The sequence below is a fragment of the Buteo buteo genome, chromosome 2 (genome assembly GCF_964188355.1).
Source record: "Buteo buteo chromosome 2, bButBut1.hap1.1, whole genome shotgun sequence".
Taxonomy (NCBI): Eukaryota; Metazoa; Chordata; class Aves; order Accipitriformes; family Accipitridae; genus Buteo; species Buteo buteo.
Genome location: NC_134172.1, coordinates 26,621,872 through 26,640,075, shown reverse-complemented (window position 1 = coordinate 26,640,075; position 18,204 = coordinate 26,621,872). Strand labels below are relative to the sequence as shown.

General features: G+C 38.7%; 1 protein-coding gene across 4 annotated transcripts in view; it reads left to right on the top strand.

Annotated features, from left to right (window-relative positions):
- CDK6 (cyclin dependent kinase 6) overlaps positions 1-18,204 on the top strand; it is a 219,728-nt gene that overhangs the window by 186,809 nt on the left and 14,715 nt on the right. For all 4 annotated transcript variants that reach the window (XM_075049354.1, XM_075049339.1, XM_075049327.1 and 1 more), the window contains 2 exons: positions 13,433-13,483; positions 17,444-17,579. In XM_075049354.1, coding sequence (XP_074905455.1) covers positions 13,433-13,483; positions 17,444-17,579 — 187 coding nt within the window. The remainder of the gene's footprint in view (positions 1-13,432; positions 13,484-17,443; positions 17,580-18,204) is intronic.

Genomic DNA, 18,204 nt, shown 5'->3' with positions numbered 1-18,204 from the left:
ATGCAGTGCCCAGAGGCAGCTCCCCCCTGCCTTTGTGGAAAAGCTTACCTACACTGCAGGGTTCAGACCACTGCAGAGAATTTGCCAGCTGGTCTGGGAGTCTGTGCTTTGGCTGCAGTTGCAGATGTCAAAGACCTAGATAGAGTCCGAATTTGGGGAGGAAGGGAGGGGGCCCCAGCCTGTCCTGCATGTGCATGCTGACTGCCACAGAGCCGCACACGTGGTACCCTCATGTAGCTGGAGCCGCCTTTGCCATCAGTCCTCAGGGTCCTGCTGTTGGCTGTGTACTAAAAAATAGAGAAGGGGCATGGCAGGTTACAGCTCACACGAGTTCCTGTCCCCTTCTTCCTTTGAAGCCATGGTTCACCTTGTGATATGAATACACGTGTTGCCTTGCTTCTAATTTTTGTTTGCACAACGCCTGTGGCACTGCCATCACATTCACTGCTTGACCTGCCGACACGCTGGCCCTATACAAATGAGTCCGTGTGAGACACAGCCACCATGGTACACTGACTCTGCTAGAGACAGAGCCAGGATTTGACAAGTCAAGAGCTCTTGATGTCAGCATGTGACATGCCTGGCTGCCCTCTTATGCTGGCAGCGTGCTTCATTTTGCAGTCTTTGAGGAAACAGCAGTCTGGCTATGCATGGTCAAACCATATGACTTCTTCCAGAAACTCATGCATAATGTGCTCTGCTTTCCTTTTATAGATGCACTGAATGCATACCGTCCAGAAGCAACTCTAAGACAATCTCTGATGCAGTATTTCTTCTTTTACTTAAATGTTCTCCATATTCATAGCTTCTCTCCTAATGTATCCAGGTTTGTCAGTAATAAGTGCTTTTGGTATATAGACATTTGTCAATTAAGAATTTCATCCAAGGGATTACTTCATTTCCACTCATTTATTCTACTGAGCCGGAGTAAATTGGCATGAAGATTCAGTTTCTATTGATTTTGACCATGTCTGAATCAGTTACCTGAAGATAAATGACTCAGTCAGCTATATCATCCAGAATTTGACCAACTATAGTGAATTATCAGATATTTTTAATTAGATTATGTCCATGAAACAGGTTTTTTTATTATGCCAGTACAGTATACACACTGTTCTATACAACAGAATAATTTTTAAGTGCTCTTAAAATCCAAATAATTAGAGTGCAAGCCTTCAACATCTAAAGAAGTATATGTAGCAAGAGATTTTTCAGTAATGTTCATATCCATAGCCGTTAAATTAAGTCTGTTTGGCAGTGATGAATCATACTCTGCTGCTGTAAGAATGAAGATACTCAGTTACAACTAGATCTAGTCAGACCATTAGCAATGAAAGAGTGTATGTACAAAGTCAGAACTGTATCCTAGCTGAGTGTCCTACCCTGTGAGGCACAGAAACAGGCTTGCTTGCTTCTCTCCTGCCTTGGAATCAGTTTTCCTTTTCTGGAAAGTAATTGCAATAGGAGAAGTAGGTGTTGCTTTTCTAGATCTTTTAAGAGTTTGATGGTGAGGGCACTTTGCTGGAAAGTGAGAGCAGAATTTAAAGAGGGCCCAGACTTTTTGGAAGACTCTATTTTTGGCAGACACTCCAGCCACAACTGTATGAAAAGCAAGGCATAAAATGGTTTTCCATGGAAGGAAGCTTTTAGTCGATTATTCACTTACTCCAGAAGAGGATTCTGTATTTTTTAATTCTGAGCAAATCAGATTTTTTTTCAGAAATGACAGCCAACTCCATCTGGATCTTGGGGAACTTGGGACATGAAGGTGATGAACAACCTGGTGATGTGGGCACTGAAAAGTTCAAGATGTGGGGTGGCTCAAGGAGCTTCGGGTGCTCAGTATTTCAGAGACTGAGGAAACATTCATTCTGTAAAGACAGAGTTGTATGTTATTTCCATTAAAATAATGTCAAAAGCCAATAGAGTTGTGCCACGGACAACACAGAAGCAGAGCTATGGCTCAGTAATGGTAAAGCAGAGATAACAGCATAAAAAAATTTTCTTTACTGAGAGGGTTGTCAGACATTGGAATAGGCTGCCCAGCGAAGTGGTTGAGTCACCATCCCTGGAGGTATTCAAAAAGCACGTAGACAAGGTACTCCAGAACATGGTTTAGTGGGCATGGATGATGGTTGGACTCAATGATCTTGAAGATCTTTTCCAAGCCTAAATGATTCTATAATTCTAAAAGTTGCCCCAAAAAAGATTCAAGTGGGAAAAAAAGATTTCATGTGAAATCACTAATAGCTGAACAGGATAAGTAACCGGAGAGCTCTCAATAGGTGAACTCAGATCACTATGCACTGTCATGGGCCAGTGAATGTAAATCTTACAGCTTCTCCAGCCTGAGTAACAGAGTGTATTCCATGGGACAAAGTATTGCTTAGAGCAAAGTTGTATTTAGTTTAACTGTCCTTTGAAAACTGTATCAGTTTTCCTTGCATGGTTGCTATACATACCTTCTACCTTAAATGCTTATCTCAAGTTTTTCTGCAGGTGTTTATTAATTCACTGTAAGCCAGCACAGCTGCTAAAAATTAAAGTATTTTCTTCACACCATCCTTCTAATACACTTTCATGTCTTTTGACACTCAGACTCAGCAGCTGGAGAAGAAGTTTGAAGTTGAAATTTCACCTCTGCTCACATAACAGTTTACTGTTTAGTACTGAAATGTTTTCCTTGCCTTTCTTGTCTGAAGGGTTGTAATCCCCTTTCAGAGATTTTTTTTTCTGACCAAGAGTGTTTTATTACAGCTGAAGGTGATGAGACATATTAGTTGCAGGGGGGCAGCAGTTCTTCTTATGTTTCAGGTTTATCTGAAAATTTAGAAAGGCTTAGTGCAACAGGTGCCATTAACACCTAATATGGGGGCAACAAAAGTGATCATAGATCAAAACATGTACTCAGTACCACATAGGAGCAGCCTAAGCCCAGTTAGAGAGAAAATCCAAGGATTCTCTCTCTTAGCTTGTAATGTTTTCCCAGAGGAAAAAAAAAAAAATCCAAATAATCCCTTTTTCTTGGATTTTATTCCATGATGAGCATCTTATGTTCTAGATTGTGTAGAACATTTTGAATTCTGTTTCCCTTCAAATGTGGAAATTTGACATCTATTGGAGCTCTCTTGTCTGAAGGCTCAGAGAGTGCCCATGTGCAGCCTCTGTTACCTCATTATCACTCTGTCACTGTACTACCACAGATGACAGAAAAGATTTTTTCTTTCAAATTTTTTCCAATGCTTTTTATAGTTGGATATTTGCTTTTCTGCCTTACTCTTCCCAGCTGTAGAATTAAAAAAAAAAAAAAAAAAAAAAAAAAAAAACTTAGACTTGTAAATTAGTCAAATACATGTACCATCTTCCGCGTAACTCATAATGATGGAACTAAAGCATCATTTGTAACACTGTCCTTTCTCATGATTTTATATTACATATTTAGAGTATAAGCTCTTTTATCTATAGGGTATACTTTAGTCTGTGAAGCTCCTTGCTTAGCATTATTGAGAAAGAAATAAAACCCTAGAAAACCTGGGAACACATACTTGGATTGTAATTTGCTATGTATCTTTGGCCAGATTGAATGAACCATTATGTGTAGTATATGTGTTCCTTTTACATTAACTTGCTTCTCCGTTGATATAGAAGAATCAGGGATAGGTAAGAGTTTCCTTCAGGCAATAATTACATGTGCATAGACTTTCAGCTGATACAAGAATGACAACACTGTTACACGTTTGGTTAAAAAGAGTTTATTCCAAGAGAAATCAACCTAATGGCAGAAAATCTTTTAGTTTAAAGCTTTATTGGGAAAACAATCTAATTGAAAATATTCACTTTGTGGAACATGAATTGGATTTCAATTAGAGGGCCTCAGACTTGAAAATCTATTACATATCCCCTTGATTAAAACTAGTTCCAGCATTAGAGGGACCCTCAGAGCAAAGTCCATTTTAAAAGGATTTTTTATAGCGGTAAATATGGTAAATGTCAACTGATAAGCTTTCTCAGAGTCATCTTGACATTGCAAGAAAAGTTGTGAAACTATAAAAAATTAATTCTGTATCTCTGAAAATTGTGATTTGAATAGATTTTCACAGTGAAAATTCACACAGGATAAAGGAGTAGATACTTCATGTAGAAGATTGCTTTCCTTTCTTTTGCATAATTGATAAAGACTAGGAACAGACTCAAACTCCTATTGCTTACCTTGAAGGTAGGTCTTTGGCTGTGGTATAGATGTTTTAAATCCACTTCTTTACAGCATTAAGGAGCACATTCACACTCTGACTAAAACATGTCATTTTGGAGTGCTGTCTGCTAGATTTTTAAGTGAGGACTAAATTATGAGTTAAATGAAAGGAGTGGTGAAAAACAGCTCTGGCATGCTCTGGAAGGAGGATTTCGATCTCTACAAGGAAAATATGGGCAAATTTGTTCACAGGCACAAACACCTGGAGGTGAGGATTTTCCTGAGCTCTGCACAGGCACACACACTGCCTGCACACAGCAACCTGCACACTGATTTGCACCATTGCTTATGTGAGTGAACTGGAGAGGAAGGAGCCCTCTTGGCTCCTGTCCATCCACATAGGACAGCCTTTATCTTATCCATAGTTCAATTACTGCCTTCAAACCCTAAAACGGAGTTGCACAAGAAGAGCAAAGAAGCATGGCAGTTTTAGAGAGTGCAAGTTTAGAAAGGGGATATAAAATAGATTCATGAGAGAGAAGAGAATACAGAAAACTAAATAAGTGATCATGGGAAGAGCATGACCATATTGTATTTGTCATACCAGTAGTTCTTTCGGGATGCTATAAAAATGCAGAAGCCTGCAGTTCAGTTACATAATAAAGCTTCAAACTGCTGACTGACAAGATAGATGTAATTTAACTGTGTGCAATGATGAGGTGGGTGTTTAACACACAAATAGTTAAATCATATTGCTGGTAGAACTGTCAGTACAAACAAGAGGAATGCTTCTTTTTCTACTCCAAGCAGAGACCATACATTTTTTTTCCTTTCCCTTTTTCCAAGGTCAGTTGTCTATGTATTTCCAGAACTTGCTTCATATGTTGGAACAGTTTTCAAAATGCCAGTGTTATATCATGCTCCCTGAGCTAAGATAACGACTCTTAAAGCCCTGGTGAAATAAACCTACAAATCTTCTGGAAAAGCAAATGTCCACAGATAAGAGAACTGTGACGTGTGTGCTGAGGGAGTAAGTGAAGGACATTCAACCTATCAAGGCTCTTCCATTTCAAAAAGTAGTGTTAAATGACGAATGCTGAAGCACTTCTGCCTGGGAACAGATGAGAACTGCCCATGTTAGAGCATACTCTGGTCAAAGATAATATCTGCACTTACCTTACTTTGGGGGTTTTATATATATATATACGTGTATCCTTCTGTTGAAGCACCTTTTTTTCTTATAAGAAGTTGTGAAACTAGATCTCACTTGGTTTGATCTTGGGGTCGTTGATGTCTGTGATAAAGCTCCCTTTTATGTCAGTGGTGGGGGATGAGGCCCATCATTCTGGTCCAAGGCCACCTGGGACCTTGAAATACGATGCTTACATGAAAGGTGCCGAGCAAATGTTAAGGACCCAGAAAAAGATCTTCCCTTGGCCAGTTCCTAAGGGAGCTTTGAAGATACTTATATTTTCTCTCATTTATGCTCTTTCTCTTGCTTTTTGCTGTATTTTTAATCAACAGCTGAATCGACACAGTAGGCTGGCCCTGCTTTGGTCGTAAAAGCTGTACACACAGTGCCTCTGTTTGGTTTCCGTTTTACTAACATTTCCCTTTCAGTTATGCATGCAAAGGGAACATGCATATCCATCTGCAAATACCTTGTGATTGGTCCACTTTACAACTCTGGCTCTTCCCAGGCTGCCAACCTTTATGTTAAAAACCCTCAGAAAGTCCAGCACATAATACAATTGTAATATAATCATTTGTAGCAAAGCAGTGCAAACTTTTCATGATGAAAACCCACACCAGGAAACATTCATCTGATGAGCAAACTTAACCCCCAAAGTGATTGCTAATCTTTTTTAGTGTGTTCTCTCTCACTGTTAATATTGTTTTCTATTTTACCTTTTACCTCCTTGTGCACACCAGTGGCTTGCAGCTTCCAGCCACATTTCTAGTTGCTCTGGACCTGTACATGAACTGTCCTGGAAGCTCGCTGTACTAGTTGGGTCTTTCTGCCGTTGGCTTTTATCTACACACAGCTCAGAAAGCACCTTGCTTTCTCAGTTCAGGCAGAAGTCCCATATGTTTCTTAGGAAATAGACTGTATGTGCATTTAGGGGTCAGAACATTATCTTTAGTTTTAGAATTCATTTACTGCATTTTAAATAGCAATGGGGAACAAATTCAACACACTACAGCACTGGAAGTTTACAGTAGTTTTCCAGAAACTACATGTTTTCCTTTATCTGCTCTAACGGATGACATGAGAAACTGCAGAGAAAATAATAATTATTGCAATTCTTTTGATGTACTAGACCTGATTCTAATAATAGTTTAATACTGATATAGCCCAAATTATCTTAGAGATGTTATTCATGATTGTGGTACTATCCTACTTGAAGAATGATAGATTTTCAGTTAAAAAATTGGGCTGTTAAGATTAAATTGAGAAACTCAGGATGGCTGATCTGTTTTCTGTCAGATTTTAGCTGAAGAGTATTTTCTCAGTCGTAAAGTTTATCTATGTCATCTTTCTTCTTAGATGTAGGAGAAGAGAAGTTTCTTAAAATTTTTGAGCAATTTGTGATCAAGTATAATAAGCTCTACATGAAGTAACTTCTTCCTATGCTGTGTCTGGCACCCACCCCCACAAAGATATTATTAAAGGGAAAGGAGAGGGAGAAGTACAAAAAATGTTACATTTAAAATGAGAACTCTGAATTGCACAACAGCTGAGGCAAGTCACTTGTGACTGGAAGTGGGTAACTGTCCAGAGCGTGCAATGTTGTCAGCTGTGGCCTGTTTTCAGAGTAAAGTTTTATATTGTACCGTATTCATTTTACCTATCAGAAGAGCAAATGGCCTTCATCTTTAAACAGTGATACATATTTTTTCCTTTTATCTTGCCTTAGTTTCTCTTTTCATGCCTGCAGTACGGACTTGTCCAGGGGATCTGTCAAAGAGAAACAGTGGTGGGAACAAGAGTGAGGAATCAGCTCAGAAAGAATCCCTCTGAATAAAGGTTTCTACAGGACAGTCTAGATCATGTTACTTCTAGTCATCTCATAAATCTAGATTTAGGTCTTATTTGTTTTTAATTCTAAAAATGAAAATATTTTCTTCATAACAAGTGACTAAGAATCTGGCAAAATTATTTGCCAGCTATTCATATTTTGTAATATGAAAAGAAAAAAACCCATAATTTAAATATATCTTTGAGTCACACACTATGTAGCTTGGCAGGTTTCCCATGGCACGATACAGGATTCCTTGGCAAATGCTTCTTGGCTTTAGCTTTTTTTAGTTTCTTCACCATCACCTTCTTGTTCTTATACATAAAGACATACAAACTCCTAGACTTAACTACTATAACCTTACCAACTTCTAAAATTCCTTGTACCAATTCCATGATCTGCTGCTATATTCTTTCCCTTTACATTTTTCTCTCCACTCTGTCAAATTATCATGGACTTTCAACACCTCCTCCATCTTGTCTAATGCCTTCAAAGCAGCGGCTACCTGTTCTGAAATCGCTGCTCTTCTTCCCAACACTTCTCCTTGCTATCTCTTCAACCAGACTGTCTAAGCCCTACTTGTCCAACAAGCAAGTTGTACCTTTTCCACCCATGATGCTCTTTTCATTTTAGGGGGTTCTTGTATGACATCACTGAGTACATGTGGATTGCCAATACACGGACTTTTCACTGAGAATATTGTATATATTCAAGTCAGTAATCAAGAGATTATCCTTATGGTGATAACAAGGAAGGGGATGGGATTCCCAACTGCTGTTGTCACCACACTGAGCAAAAGGACTAGCAGAAAGAATCCAGATAGTTATTTTGGAAGTTATTTCTTGCATATCTGGAAAGATACAAGGCTTGTCTAGCCTTGGAGGCACTTGTATTAGAACTCTAGAATTGTTATGATAGCTCTGTAATAAGTTTTGGTTAGAAAGAGAATTTCTTGACTTTCTGATCCATTTTACCTGATTAATTTTACCATATTACCTGTAGTTTAATAACTCAATGTCAGAAATTGAAAGATAGTTTCCAATCAGAATGTCACTAATCAGTTCAAAATGTCAGCCACTATCAAAAACCTGCAGAAATCTTTTCCTGTGCCTCAGTGCATGTGGTTTTATTAGACTTTTTTTTTTCTTGTGTCTGCACTGCAGTATAGACTAGAGCAATGCTTATCAATACCTTTAATTCCAATCTTTATGAAAATTCTAACTTTTCTTATGGAAAGTTACAAACCCTCTTTGCTTTGTAGACCAAAGTCTGAAAGTAAAGTCTAGAAGTAATATAGCCAGTTTACAGTTAAACCTCATTCATCTCTTGGGTGTCATTGCATTGTCATTGTATACAATACTTTTAGAATTGCTTTGGCATGTCCATGGAGTTGCACCAGGGAAAATTTTTTCATGGAGACTTGCTTAGGAAATGTTTATATCTCAGTTTTTACTGAGTAGCACAGACATGAAACATGGTGTCTATAAAATAAAGTACTCGACCTTTCAGACACCAGTATCCAGTTCAGATAGATAGAATACTCAGTGAAGGTGAAACTCAGCATGAGACAACAACATGAGCTGAGTATATTCCTTTGGACAAGAGAAGAGAGCCTAAAGTTGGTGAATGGTGAAATCTAATTTGTTCAGGTACATATAAGCATGAGAGCCTTTCAGCCAGAAGATTAGTGGTGCAAGTCCTTCTAAACTATAAGCAGATGGTAACTTTTTCAGAATTTGTGAGGTTTTACATTGCAACCTTATATCGTGATTTGTATTTTTATTTCTGTATTATCACAGAATCACAGAATGGTTGAGGTTGGACGGGACCTCTGGAGATCATCTGGTCCAGCCCTGCTGCTCAAGCTGGGCCACCTAGAACTGGTTGCCCAGGGCGATGTCCAGATAGCTTTTGAATATCTCCAAGGTGGGAGGCTCCACAACCTCTTTGGGCAACCTGTGCCAGCGCTCAGTCACCCTCACAGTAAAGAAGTGTTTCCTTATGTTCAGAGGGAACATCCTGTGCTTCATTTTGTGCCCATTGCCTCTTGTCCTGTTACTGGAAACCACTGAAAGGAGCCTGGCTTCATCTTCTTTGCACCCTCCCTTCGGGTATTCATATATGTTAAGAAGATCCCCCCTGAGCCTTCTCTTCTCTAGGCTAAATAGTCCCAGCTGTCTCAGCCTTTCCTCATACGTCAGATGCTCAAGTCCCATAATCACCTTCGTAGCCCTTTGCTGATGTGTCTCCAGTATGTCCTTGTCTCTCTTTTACTGGGGAACTCAGAACTGGACCCAGCACTCCAGATGTGGCCTCACCAGCTCACCAGTGCTGAGCAGAGGGGAAGGATCACCTACTTCGACCTGCTGGCAACAGTGTTCCTCATGCAGCCCAGGAGTTACAGGCATCTTTGTGTTGGGCTGCCATATAAAAAGGTAGATAGAGTTATCTGTGAAAATAGTCACAATGCAGACTCATAGCTAATATCCATTTAATTGTGCAGCTGCACATTTTGTACGTCAACAACTAAGGTATGTGCTTATTGAGTCAGTTGGCGTTTATTTTACCAGGACAGGGTAGTAATAGGGTGCCTCCAACTCATCTTCATATCTGTAGGCTAAGGGTATTCTGTAGGGTATACAGTAGACATGAAACAGGTTTTCCTCCATTCAGTGGGCACCATTCCAGAGGCAGTGGATAATGGTCTAGCTCCAAGGCCTGGAGGAGGAGTGGTCAAACAAGATGGACACCTGCAGATTCCCAGTAACATTTCCCTCCTCTCCTCTCCCTAAAAAATCAAAGAAGCAACAACCAACAAAAATAGGAAGTTATGGGGACACAACAACATCTGAGACTTCTTGAGCAAATAGGGTCTTAGGTGCAGTGTGAGTTATTTCGTCCCATCTCCTTCCCTACTCAAGTGTGTGTTTTGTAACAGCAATGGCGTCAGAGCCCTCAGAGCACGAATTTTGTAGCAAGCAAAGTCAGGGAAGGTTGAGAAGATCAAGGAACCAAAAGGCACTGGATAGCCCTTTCCTCCACTAGAATATCCCTCTTCCTGAGACACATGTACACACAGATTTTAGGAGTTCTTTGGAGTCAGAGGACAGACTCACATCTTCTCCATGCCTTTCCCGAGGAAAAAAAGAAGGAATTCTACAAAATCAGACTCCCAGAGTTTAACCAGTCTTACACAGATTATCATCACAAGGAGGAGAACATATGCCCAAGTAAGGACTTCTGGTTTGAGCTTGCATAAATAAACCTCAGGGAGTGAGTGGGTGAGCGAGTCAAGTGAAAGATACCAAGAACAAAGGTGAAATTTTACATTTCTGTGGCTGCTGAGTATGCTCCCAGTTCAGTGGTACTGGGATAGCTGATGTCCACCTTTAAGAATAGAATTCAAAAAACAATTGGCTTGAGGTGAAAGTTTTTATGTGTGCTGGAATTGCAGTGCTGGCAAGTCATTACTAAAGAGTATCTAGTGCCAAAATGTGAGATGAGATCTTCGTACAGCTGCTGATTAAGTGGATATACTTCCCCAATCATACATCCAATATTCCAATTGAACCTCCAGCCAAAATTCATGAGGCAAATTTCATTACATTAGTGGTGCCTAACCTGAAGTTGGCATTCTATTGTAGTCATGATGGTGGGATGGATAGGAGGCTGAAAGATGAATTAATAACACTTCATTATGATGAAATATCAAAGTATGTTGGAAGGTCACCTTGTGTTGTATAATTATATATTCAAAAGAATTTCAGCCCTTAGTGAATCTGAGACAGCAGCAACGATGGGAAAAACCTCCCTTAAAAATCCCAAGAATCATACTTGTTTTGGCATGACACTGCCTAAGGTGATTTGCGAACAAGGCTGACTTTGCCAAGCTTTCACATTAATGCAAGGTTCAACATACATTTTAAAACATTAAATCAGCTTTCCATTTGCATGGATAGAATTATTTGATTGTGTAGATTTTGTTAGTTTAAAGGGCCCCAATATTCTAATGCTGGAGCCAAAACTAAATACTTAAAGTAACTGTATGTTAATAATTCTAAGCAGTCATTCAAAAAAATGTCTAAGGTTATCATATTTTCTGACTTTGGAAGATATGGAGTGTGTCTGCTGCCACAAACAATACTAGGATTGTAGCTACTGAACATTTTGAAAATCAGGCTCAAAACTTACAGCAGAAGTAGATATTCCTGTCTGAATGAAGTTAAACTTTGGGGTTTTGTAGAAGCCAGTATTGCTGGATACCTCAAAGCTTAAAAAAATACAGAAACCTCTAAGTATGAGTTGAAATGGTCTTGTCAAAGAGGCTGCAGTTAGTAAATATCATGTATATCCAGGAAGCAGCGCGTAGGATTATTTATGATCTATTTAGAATCAAAATAAATAAAGCCCTTTATGGACAAGCAACAGGCTACCGCATTTTACCCCATGAGTTTCAATCTGATGTCATATGGTTTCAAATCAGACTTGAAGAAATTGTTCTCTCAATGTCCCTGCGCAAAGCAGTTTGCGGTGTAAGTTGATACAACATGACCTGAATGGCAGCAAACACGAAGGAGACAAAATGCATGTTTAGTTCATCAAAGATGGCCAGCATGTATTCCAGTTATTGCTCTGCTCTTTTTCTTGGTGGCACAGATTTCTGCAGAGACTACTATGTTTACCTGAGAAATGTCACAGTGTTCTGGGTCTACTTACTGTATTTGGTGTGGACCCACCAGATAGGCAGAGACATGGAGCTCTCTTGTCTATGTGAGTGTCAAGATGTAAAGCACCATTTTTCAGAATTAACTCATGGTTAGCAAAAGGAGATCCAGATCCTACACCTGCTCCTGCATATGGGCAATGAGAGGGGAAAGACTATAGCTGAGTACTTGTTGCTCTTCCAGTGTAGATGGGAGATGTCTTGTCCTATGAAAAGCAACAGTGAAATTATGTTTTTGACTATCACTGCTGTTAAGGTCCTGTATCAGACAGAAGAAAAGGAGTATGCGGCGAGGCAGGAGAACTGACGTTTCTCCGTAACCAAAGGCTGCCAGTGAAAACATGGGAATATGTATTGTTTGTCAAGTCACCAGGTCTCAGTTGAACAGTTTTGGAAACTGTAACTCTAAGTTTAGAGCACGCACTGTACTCCAAGAGCTGTGCTCCAGAAGAGAGGGGCAGCCTGGCTATCAATCAACCCAAGTTAGTATCTCAGTTTGCAGTGTGTCTGAATTGCATTTCTTGGAGCAATCTACCATTTGTTGAACCAAAATGGTACGCAACATCTGGGGCCTGATCTTCACAGATGCCCTCATTCTCGGCTGGATTCTTAATCATCTGTCAGTAATCTGTTGGAATGTCTTGGGAGTTTACACATAAAATTGCACTGTTGATCACACCTTACTGAATTCAACACAAAGATGGTAATACGGCCATACAGCCATACAAATCTGAATTTTGTATTTTACTTAGGCACTATGGGGTGATAGTATTTTATAAACCATGAGTGAAAATATTTTAAATTGCACTTTGAAAAGAAAAAGTATGTACCACTCTCTGAAAGTATTTTGAGACGCTGTTTATTCTGAAAGCCTTTGGACATTCTGCCTATTAATTTGTTTCCTGAACATATCTCTATTTATGCAGCAGAAGTATTCCTCTCCTTCAAGGTAAATTCTGTACCGTTTCACACCCCATTCTTTGCAGACCTTCACAAATTCATTGTCATTTATTTGACCCTTTAAACCTAGGAGAACATTTCCAAAATACAATATACAAGAAATTTAATTTTGAATTTAGATCCATAACAATTAATGTCTAATTTTATTATGTTTTAATGAATTGCATGACATTCACTCTGTTTTTTTCTTTATAAACAGCTATTTAAGTGTGTTCTTTGTAGTGAAAAATATTTGTTAATGATATCATTCAGAAGAAGGTATTAATTGAGAGAAAGTTATTTCATTCATGTTAAAGGATGCAATTACATTTTCAAAAGTAGCATGCTCAAAAATATGTCTCATCTGTCCATTCCTTTATCAGTTTTTGTAGAAACTTGAAAGGTACACTCACAGACTGGATAAAACTTGGAGGCAGAAGAAGTGATGTTGCAAAAAAAATAACGTTTTCACCCTATGTTGGCAGCTGTCAATGACAAATATAAATTCATATTCATTAAAGCAAGTCATGTCCTAAAAATATTTCTTTGTTCTTTCAGACCACTCTTCCGTGGAAACTCAGATGTTGATCAGCTAGGAAAAATCTTTGAGTAAGTGATAACTAGTTTCACTATGTCAATACCTGTTTAACATTGAAACACTGTGAGGTTTCTTTGCCATGTTTTTATGCAATAATGTGACTAGAACAAAGTATTCCTAGAACATATTTCCTTTTGCTACCATATGCAACATGATATTTCTGTGTATTCCATGTCAGAGTGGGAGGAGGAAGCAACATGGAATATAGTTCTGCAGAACTAATAGCCATCATCGGGAAGTTGAAAGACTTCTGTTTCAGGCTTTTTAAATCTCTTAAAACATATTGTGCATGTACCATTCATGCATATTCCTAAATAGTTAGATCCAAGAGATTCTCTTCACATAAACACAAATGTTTTACTTTTCAATAATTTCTTTGTGTATTTCAGAAAACAAAATTAGACTACTTTAAAATTGTTATTAAACTGAAATCTCTAAGACGATTACCAACAGCTTCTTTGCGGAAAAGACTTGTGTACATAAGAAAATATTTTAGCTTTTAAAATAAACTGTGTAGCCTGTTAAAATGATTAACCATCCATATTTTGGTCAGGAAGGTAACTGTGAGAACAGAAGGAATATCAGCATTTTAACATGTGCTTTGTCAGAGATGAACTAATTGGCTTTATTTTAAAACCATTTTACAATTCTAGTTTGTGTTTTTCTTCTTTAGATTTATCAAGGGGGGGGGGGCCTCCAAACTCTCTGAAGTTGAAAAATTCTCTTCCAAAATATGTTCTTAGTTAAAAACCAGAAAATTAAGTTATTGATATTACTGATATGATAATTAAGTAGGATTATATAACTTTTTCTTGTAAAAGCTCTTCAGAGCAAGGAATATTTCTGAATTTATAAGAACCATGTAAATTTAAGATCTGATGTACTTACTGTGTAGTTAGGAAATTAAAGCCATAGAGGGCTGGTCCCACTCCAGAGAATGAATGCCCATTTGCCTCTGCACCTCTGTCTTCCCTTTTCGTATGGAGAGGCTGCAGGGATCCAGAGATCTGGATGAAATAAGAAATAGATAGCAGAGAGAGAGGGGGGTGGGGCGGAAAGGCTGAAATATTATTCTCTTAAAGATATCCCAAAGAGAAGATAGTAAAATTTCTGAGAAGAGCTTAAACAGAACAAATAATGAATTTCTCTGTTTAATCATTTTTCCAGTTCTCAAATCATAACAGATCTGTTTCTAAGCATTTTCATTATTTAATGTGAGGTTCCTAAATTGCAGGTCTTGCTTTCACACAGTTGACTTCCCTTTCCTGCATACCATACCAGTGTATGTGACTCACTTGCGTGGTTAATTTGTCATGCGCTGAATAGCTCTTCCTGCCCAATCCAGAAAAATCAGTCCTTAAAGTCTACTTTTTCTTCTTCTGCCAAAGCTACTCCTTTAGTCCTACAATATTCTGCTTTATTAAATGAAGACAGTTTTGATACATACAACATATTTTATAATTTAAAAAGACATAGCTGTGATTTTTTTTTAAGGATTTTGATTCATTTATGACATTTAAGGGGAAAAATCAAAATGAACTGGGATGGGATTAAATGCATAGCTGCTAGTGGCAGCCTCCAACAGGGATATTTCCATCCCTAGGGGCTGAGATTACCTGTGCAGAAAAGAATTCATCAAGAAGAGAAAATGCCATGCTAATTTTAGAAGAAATGCCTTATTACACATCTACTTCAAGAGAAAGTTTGGTTTTGCTTCTTTTGTGCAGTTCTCCTTAAATAGTTCAAAAGTTGCTTGGGTTCTGGGGAAGTTATGCTAAATCGTGTTTATTTTGTATTTTCACAGCTGGAGAACCCCCTACAGTTAGGCATAGCTCTTCTTGTAGGAGGATTGTTTCCTTCTACAGTAGTGACTCATTCTGCAGACTAATTTGGACAGAAAGTAGTTTTGGGATTTTCGTGCAATCTGGAGTGATGCATTCTTTCAGATAATGGGGCTGTGGTCTACCTTTGCTTTACATGTGCATTCTGATTTGCGTCAGGTAAAATTCCACTGCGTTTGAGGGTAAATCCCTCGGAGGTGGCCCAAAACGATTTCCTGCTTTTCAAGGACACCATCAGCGTGTGGAATACCCTCATAGATTTCAGGCTAAAAGCTGCAATGGTTTGAGCAGACTTGTCTCCCATTGTGATCAATGGGAGTGGAAAGTACTTGACGTTTCTCAAGACCAGGCCTGAACCTTTGGCAGGAGGTGAAACTCATCCAAGATACTCCCAAACTTAGTCACTGGTAGTGGTACCAGACCAGAGGGAGGGCACCTACTCAGACATTCATTATTAGCAGTTCTGAGCACTACGTGAGTGTGTAACTAAAAATGTCTCCCCTTTCCACTCTTGGTCTTGTCCACCCTACCTGTCTGACAGGCTGCCTCCTTGTTTCTTTTTGTTAGCTTTGCCTTTGCCTGTGCCTGTGCTTATTCTGCCCTGTTCATGCTCTCTCATGCAGACATTAACAAAATGGGACTAATGAAACACATTTGAATGGCAGGTTAAACTTCATTGTTATTTATAATATTTAACTCAACCATCTTCCTGAGGTGCTATTCGTATTAAATTTAATACGGGTCCAGATCCTTAAACAGCTAATCACATGGCTTTAACCACTGTGGCCAAGGGAGTTGCCCCATACCCCCACCGTACCTGTGGTGATAAAAATCAAATTCAATTTTTCATACAGATTTAACTTACCACTTCCCAAGAGCTGTGATGTCTTCAGAGGTAGTAAAATTAAATTGTCCCGAGATTTTAATTGCTTTATCCTTCTAGCCATGCCATTGTTTTGAAGACATATTAATTTTCAGAGGTATTTTAGGTGAGCCAAATTACAATCTAAAACCCATGTAGGTAGATGCGGAGTAATTCCACTGAGGTAACCTATGATTTACATCAAAGTGTTTGGCCCGTGGCCTCACCTGGTCTTACTACCAACCTCAAAAAGAACAAAGGTCAATGCTGCTCCCTAGTGGTCTTGGGCTTAGTGCAGACCCAAGTATTCAATGACCGTTTTCTCATGTTCCTTCTTGTCTTACCCTGTCAGCGTTTCCACTAAAAATCTCGATTTTACAATCTGTAAAAATTTATTTTCCCTGAAACCTGACAAGTAATGTATGGTCTTTTCCAGAATTTCCATCAGAAACTCGCGTTTCAACCCCGCAAATATTAGCATCAGACTAAAACATGAAATGTATGAGATATGATCCATCACTGGAGGTTTACCTACTATTTCATTTATTTGGGTTTTAAACCTTACCATGATTATTTAATAAGTATAAATATCTTCTAGAATTTAAAGCATAAAGAAATATAAAAAGAAATTAAAATATTCTATTAAAGGGTAAAGAAAAGCTAAAATATAACTGAAAGTGAAAACATAAAGACATTCGAGTCCTATGCCACCTCTGAATTGACACTTTAAAACCTGTATTGTGAAGCAAATAAATTGTGTAAATTTGGGCAACAATTCCTGCACACAGCTTTGAAGCATTATGAAACATCCCTTTTATTGCCTTACCCTCATCTTGACCCACACTCTTCTCTCACTCTCTATTCTTGTGAATAAAGATCCTTGCATGCAATTCCCCTTTGAAATTTACTGCTTTTAATCAGCCTGGAGTGACATATGTTGCACCATCCAGTCAAGAGCTGAGCAACTTTCTTCCAAAGCACTCAGCCCTTTTTCAACAACAACAAAACAAACAAACAAACAAAACAAACAAAAAAAAGAAAAAAGAAAATTGAGACCTAGGCCAGAAAATTGTGCTGGCCACAGAGTGATTCCTACCAAGCACACTGAGGACCTATGCTCATCAGCCTCTATTCACAGAGATCAGTACACTACTGTACAATTAATCTCACTTAAACGAAAAGACTTATAAACTGCCACTCAGTATAATCAATATAAAGGGGAGACTGCATAAATATTCAGACCCAATGTTATGTTTTTCCTTTCACAGTGTAATTGGACTCCCAGAAGAAGAGGACTGGCCTAATGACGTTGCCCTTCCAAGAAATGCTTTCACTTCCAGACCCGCACAACCTATTGAAAAATTTGTACCAGATATTGATGATCTGGGCAAAGACTTGCTTCTTGTAAGTTTCTATTTGTTGTTCTCCAAACCGCATGACCGATAGTTCCCACTGTGCATGCCACATGCCAAGAAACATTTATGTTTCCATTCAATGGGGTTATTAAAGAAAAGCTCGAAAGTAGATAGGCAAATTCATGTAAATCTGTGAAACATCAGCACAAGGACACCACCAGCTCAAGAGGTGTCAGAGCTGAGAATAGTTAGAGACTAGGAAACTGTGTCAGGGAAGTACCTGTTTGACCTGTATTTAGACCTTATGCTTAGATCCTCATTACTGACCACTGTTGTGCCACTGATTCAGCCATTGTTATAGTATAAGCCTGACATGAGTACAAAAACTGATCTACCATTTTTCATGGTATAGTGGACCCAGTATAAAGCAGAAAATAGGCTGTAGAGGCAGATTAAATCTTCATGCCTTCTACTGAATGCTGAAAACTTGAGATTTGGAATTCACCAATTGTTCCCTCTAACAAATGTCAGGATTGAACAGAAGCAAACAAATTGTGCTGGTACAACTGGTAACACTGAATTCAACCAAATTATTTCCATCATTTTTATAGATATGTCATAAACCCCAGCCCTGAAGTTCAGTCTTGGAATGGAATACAGGGAGTGGCCTTACC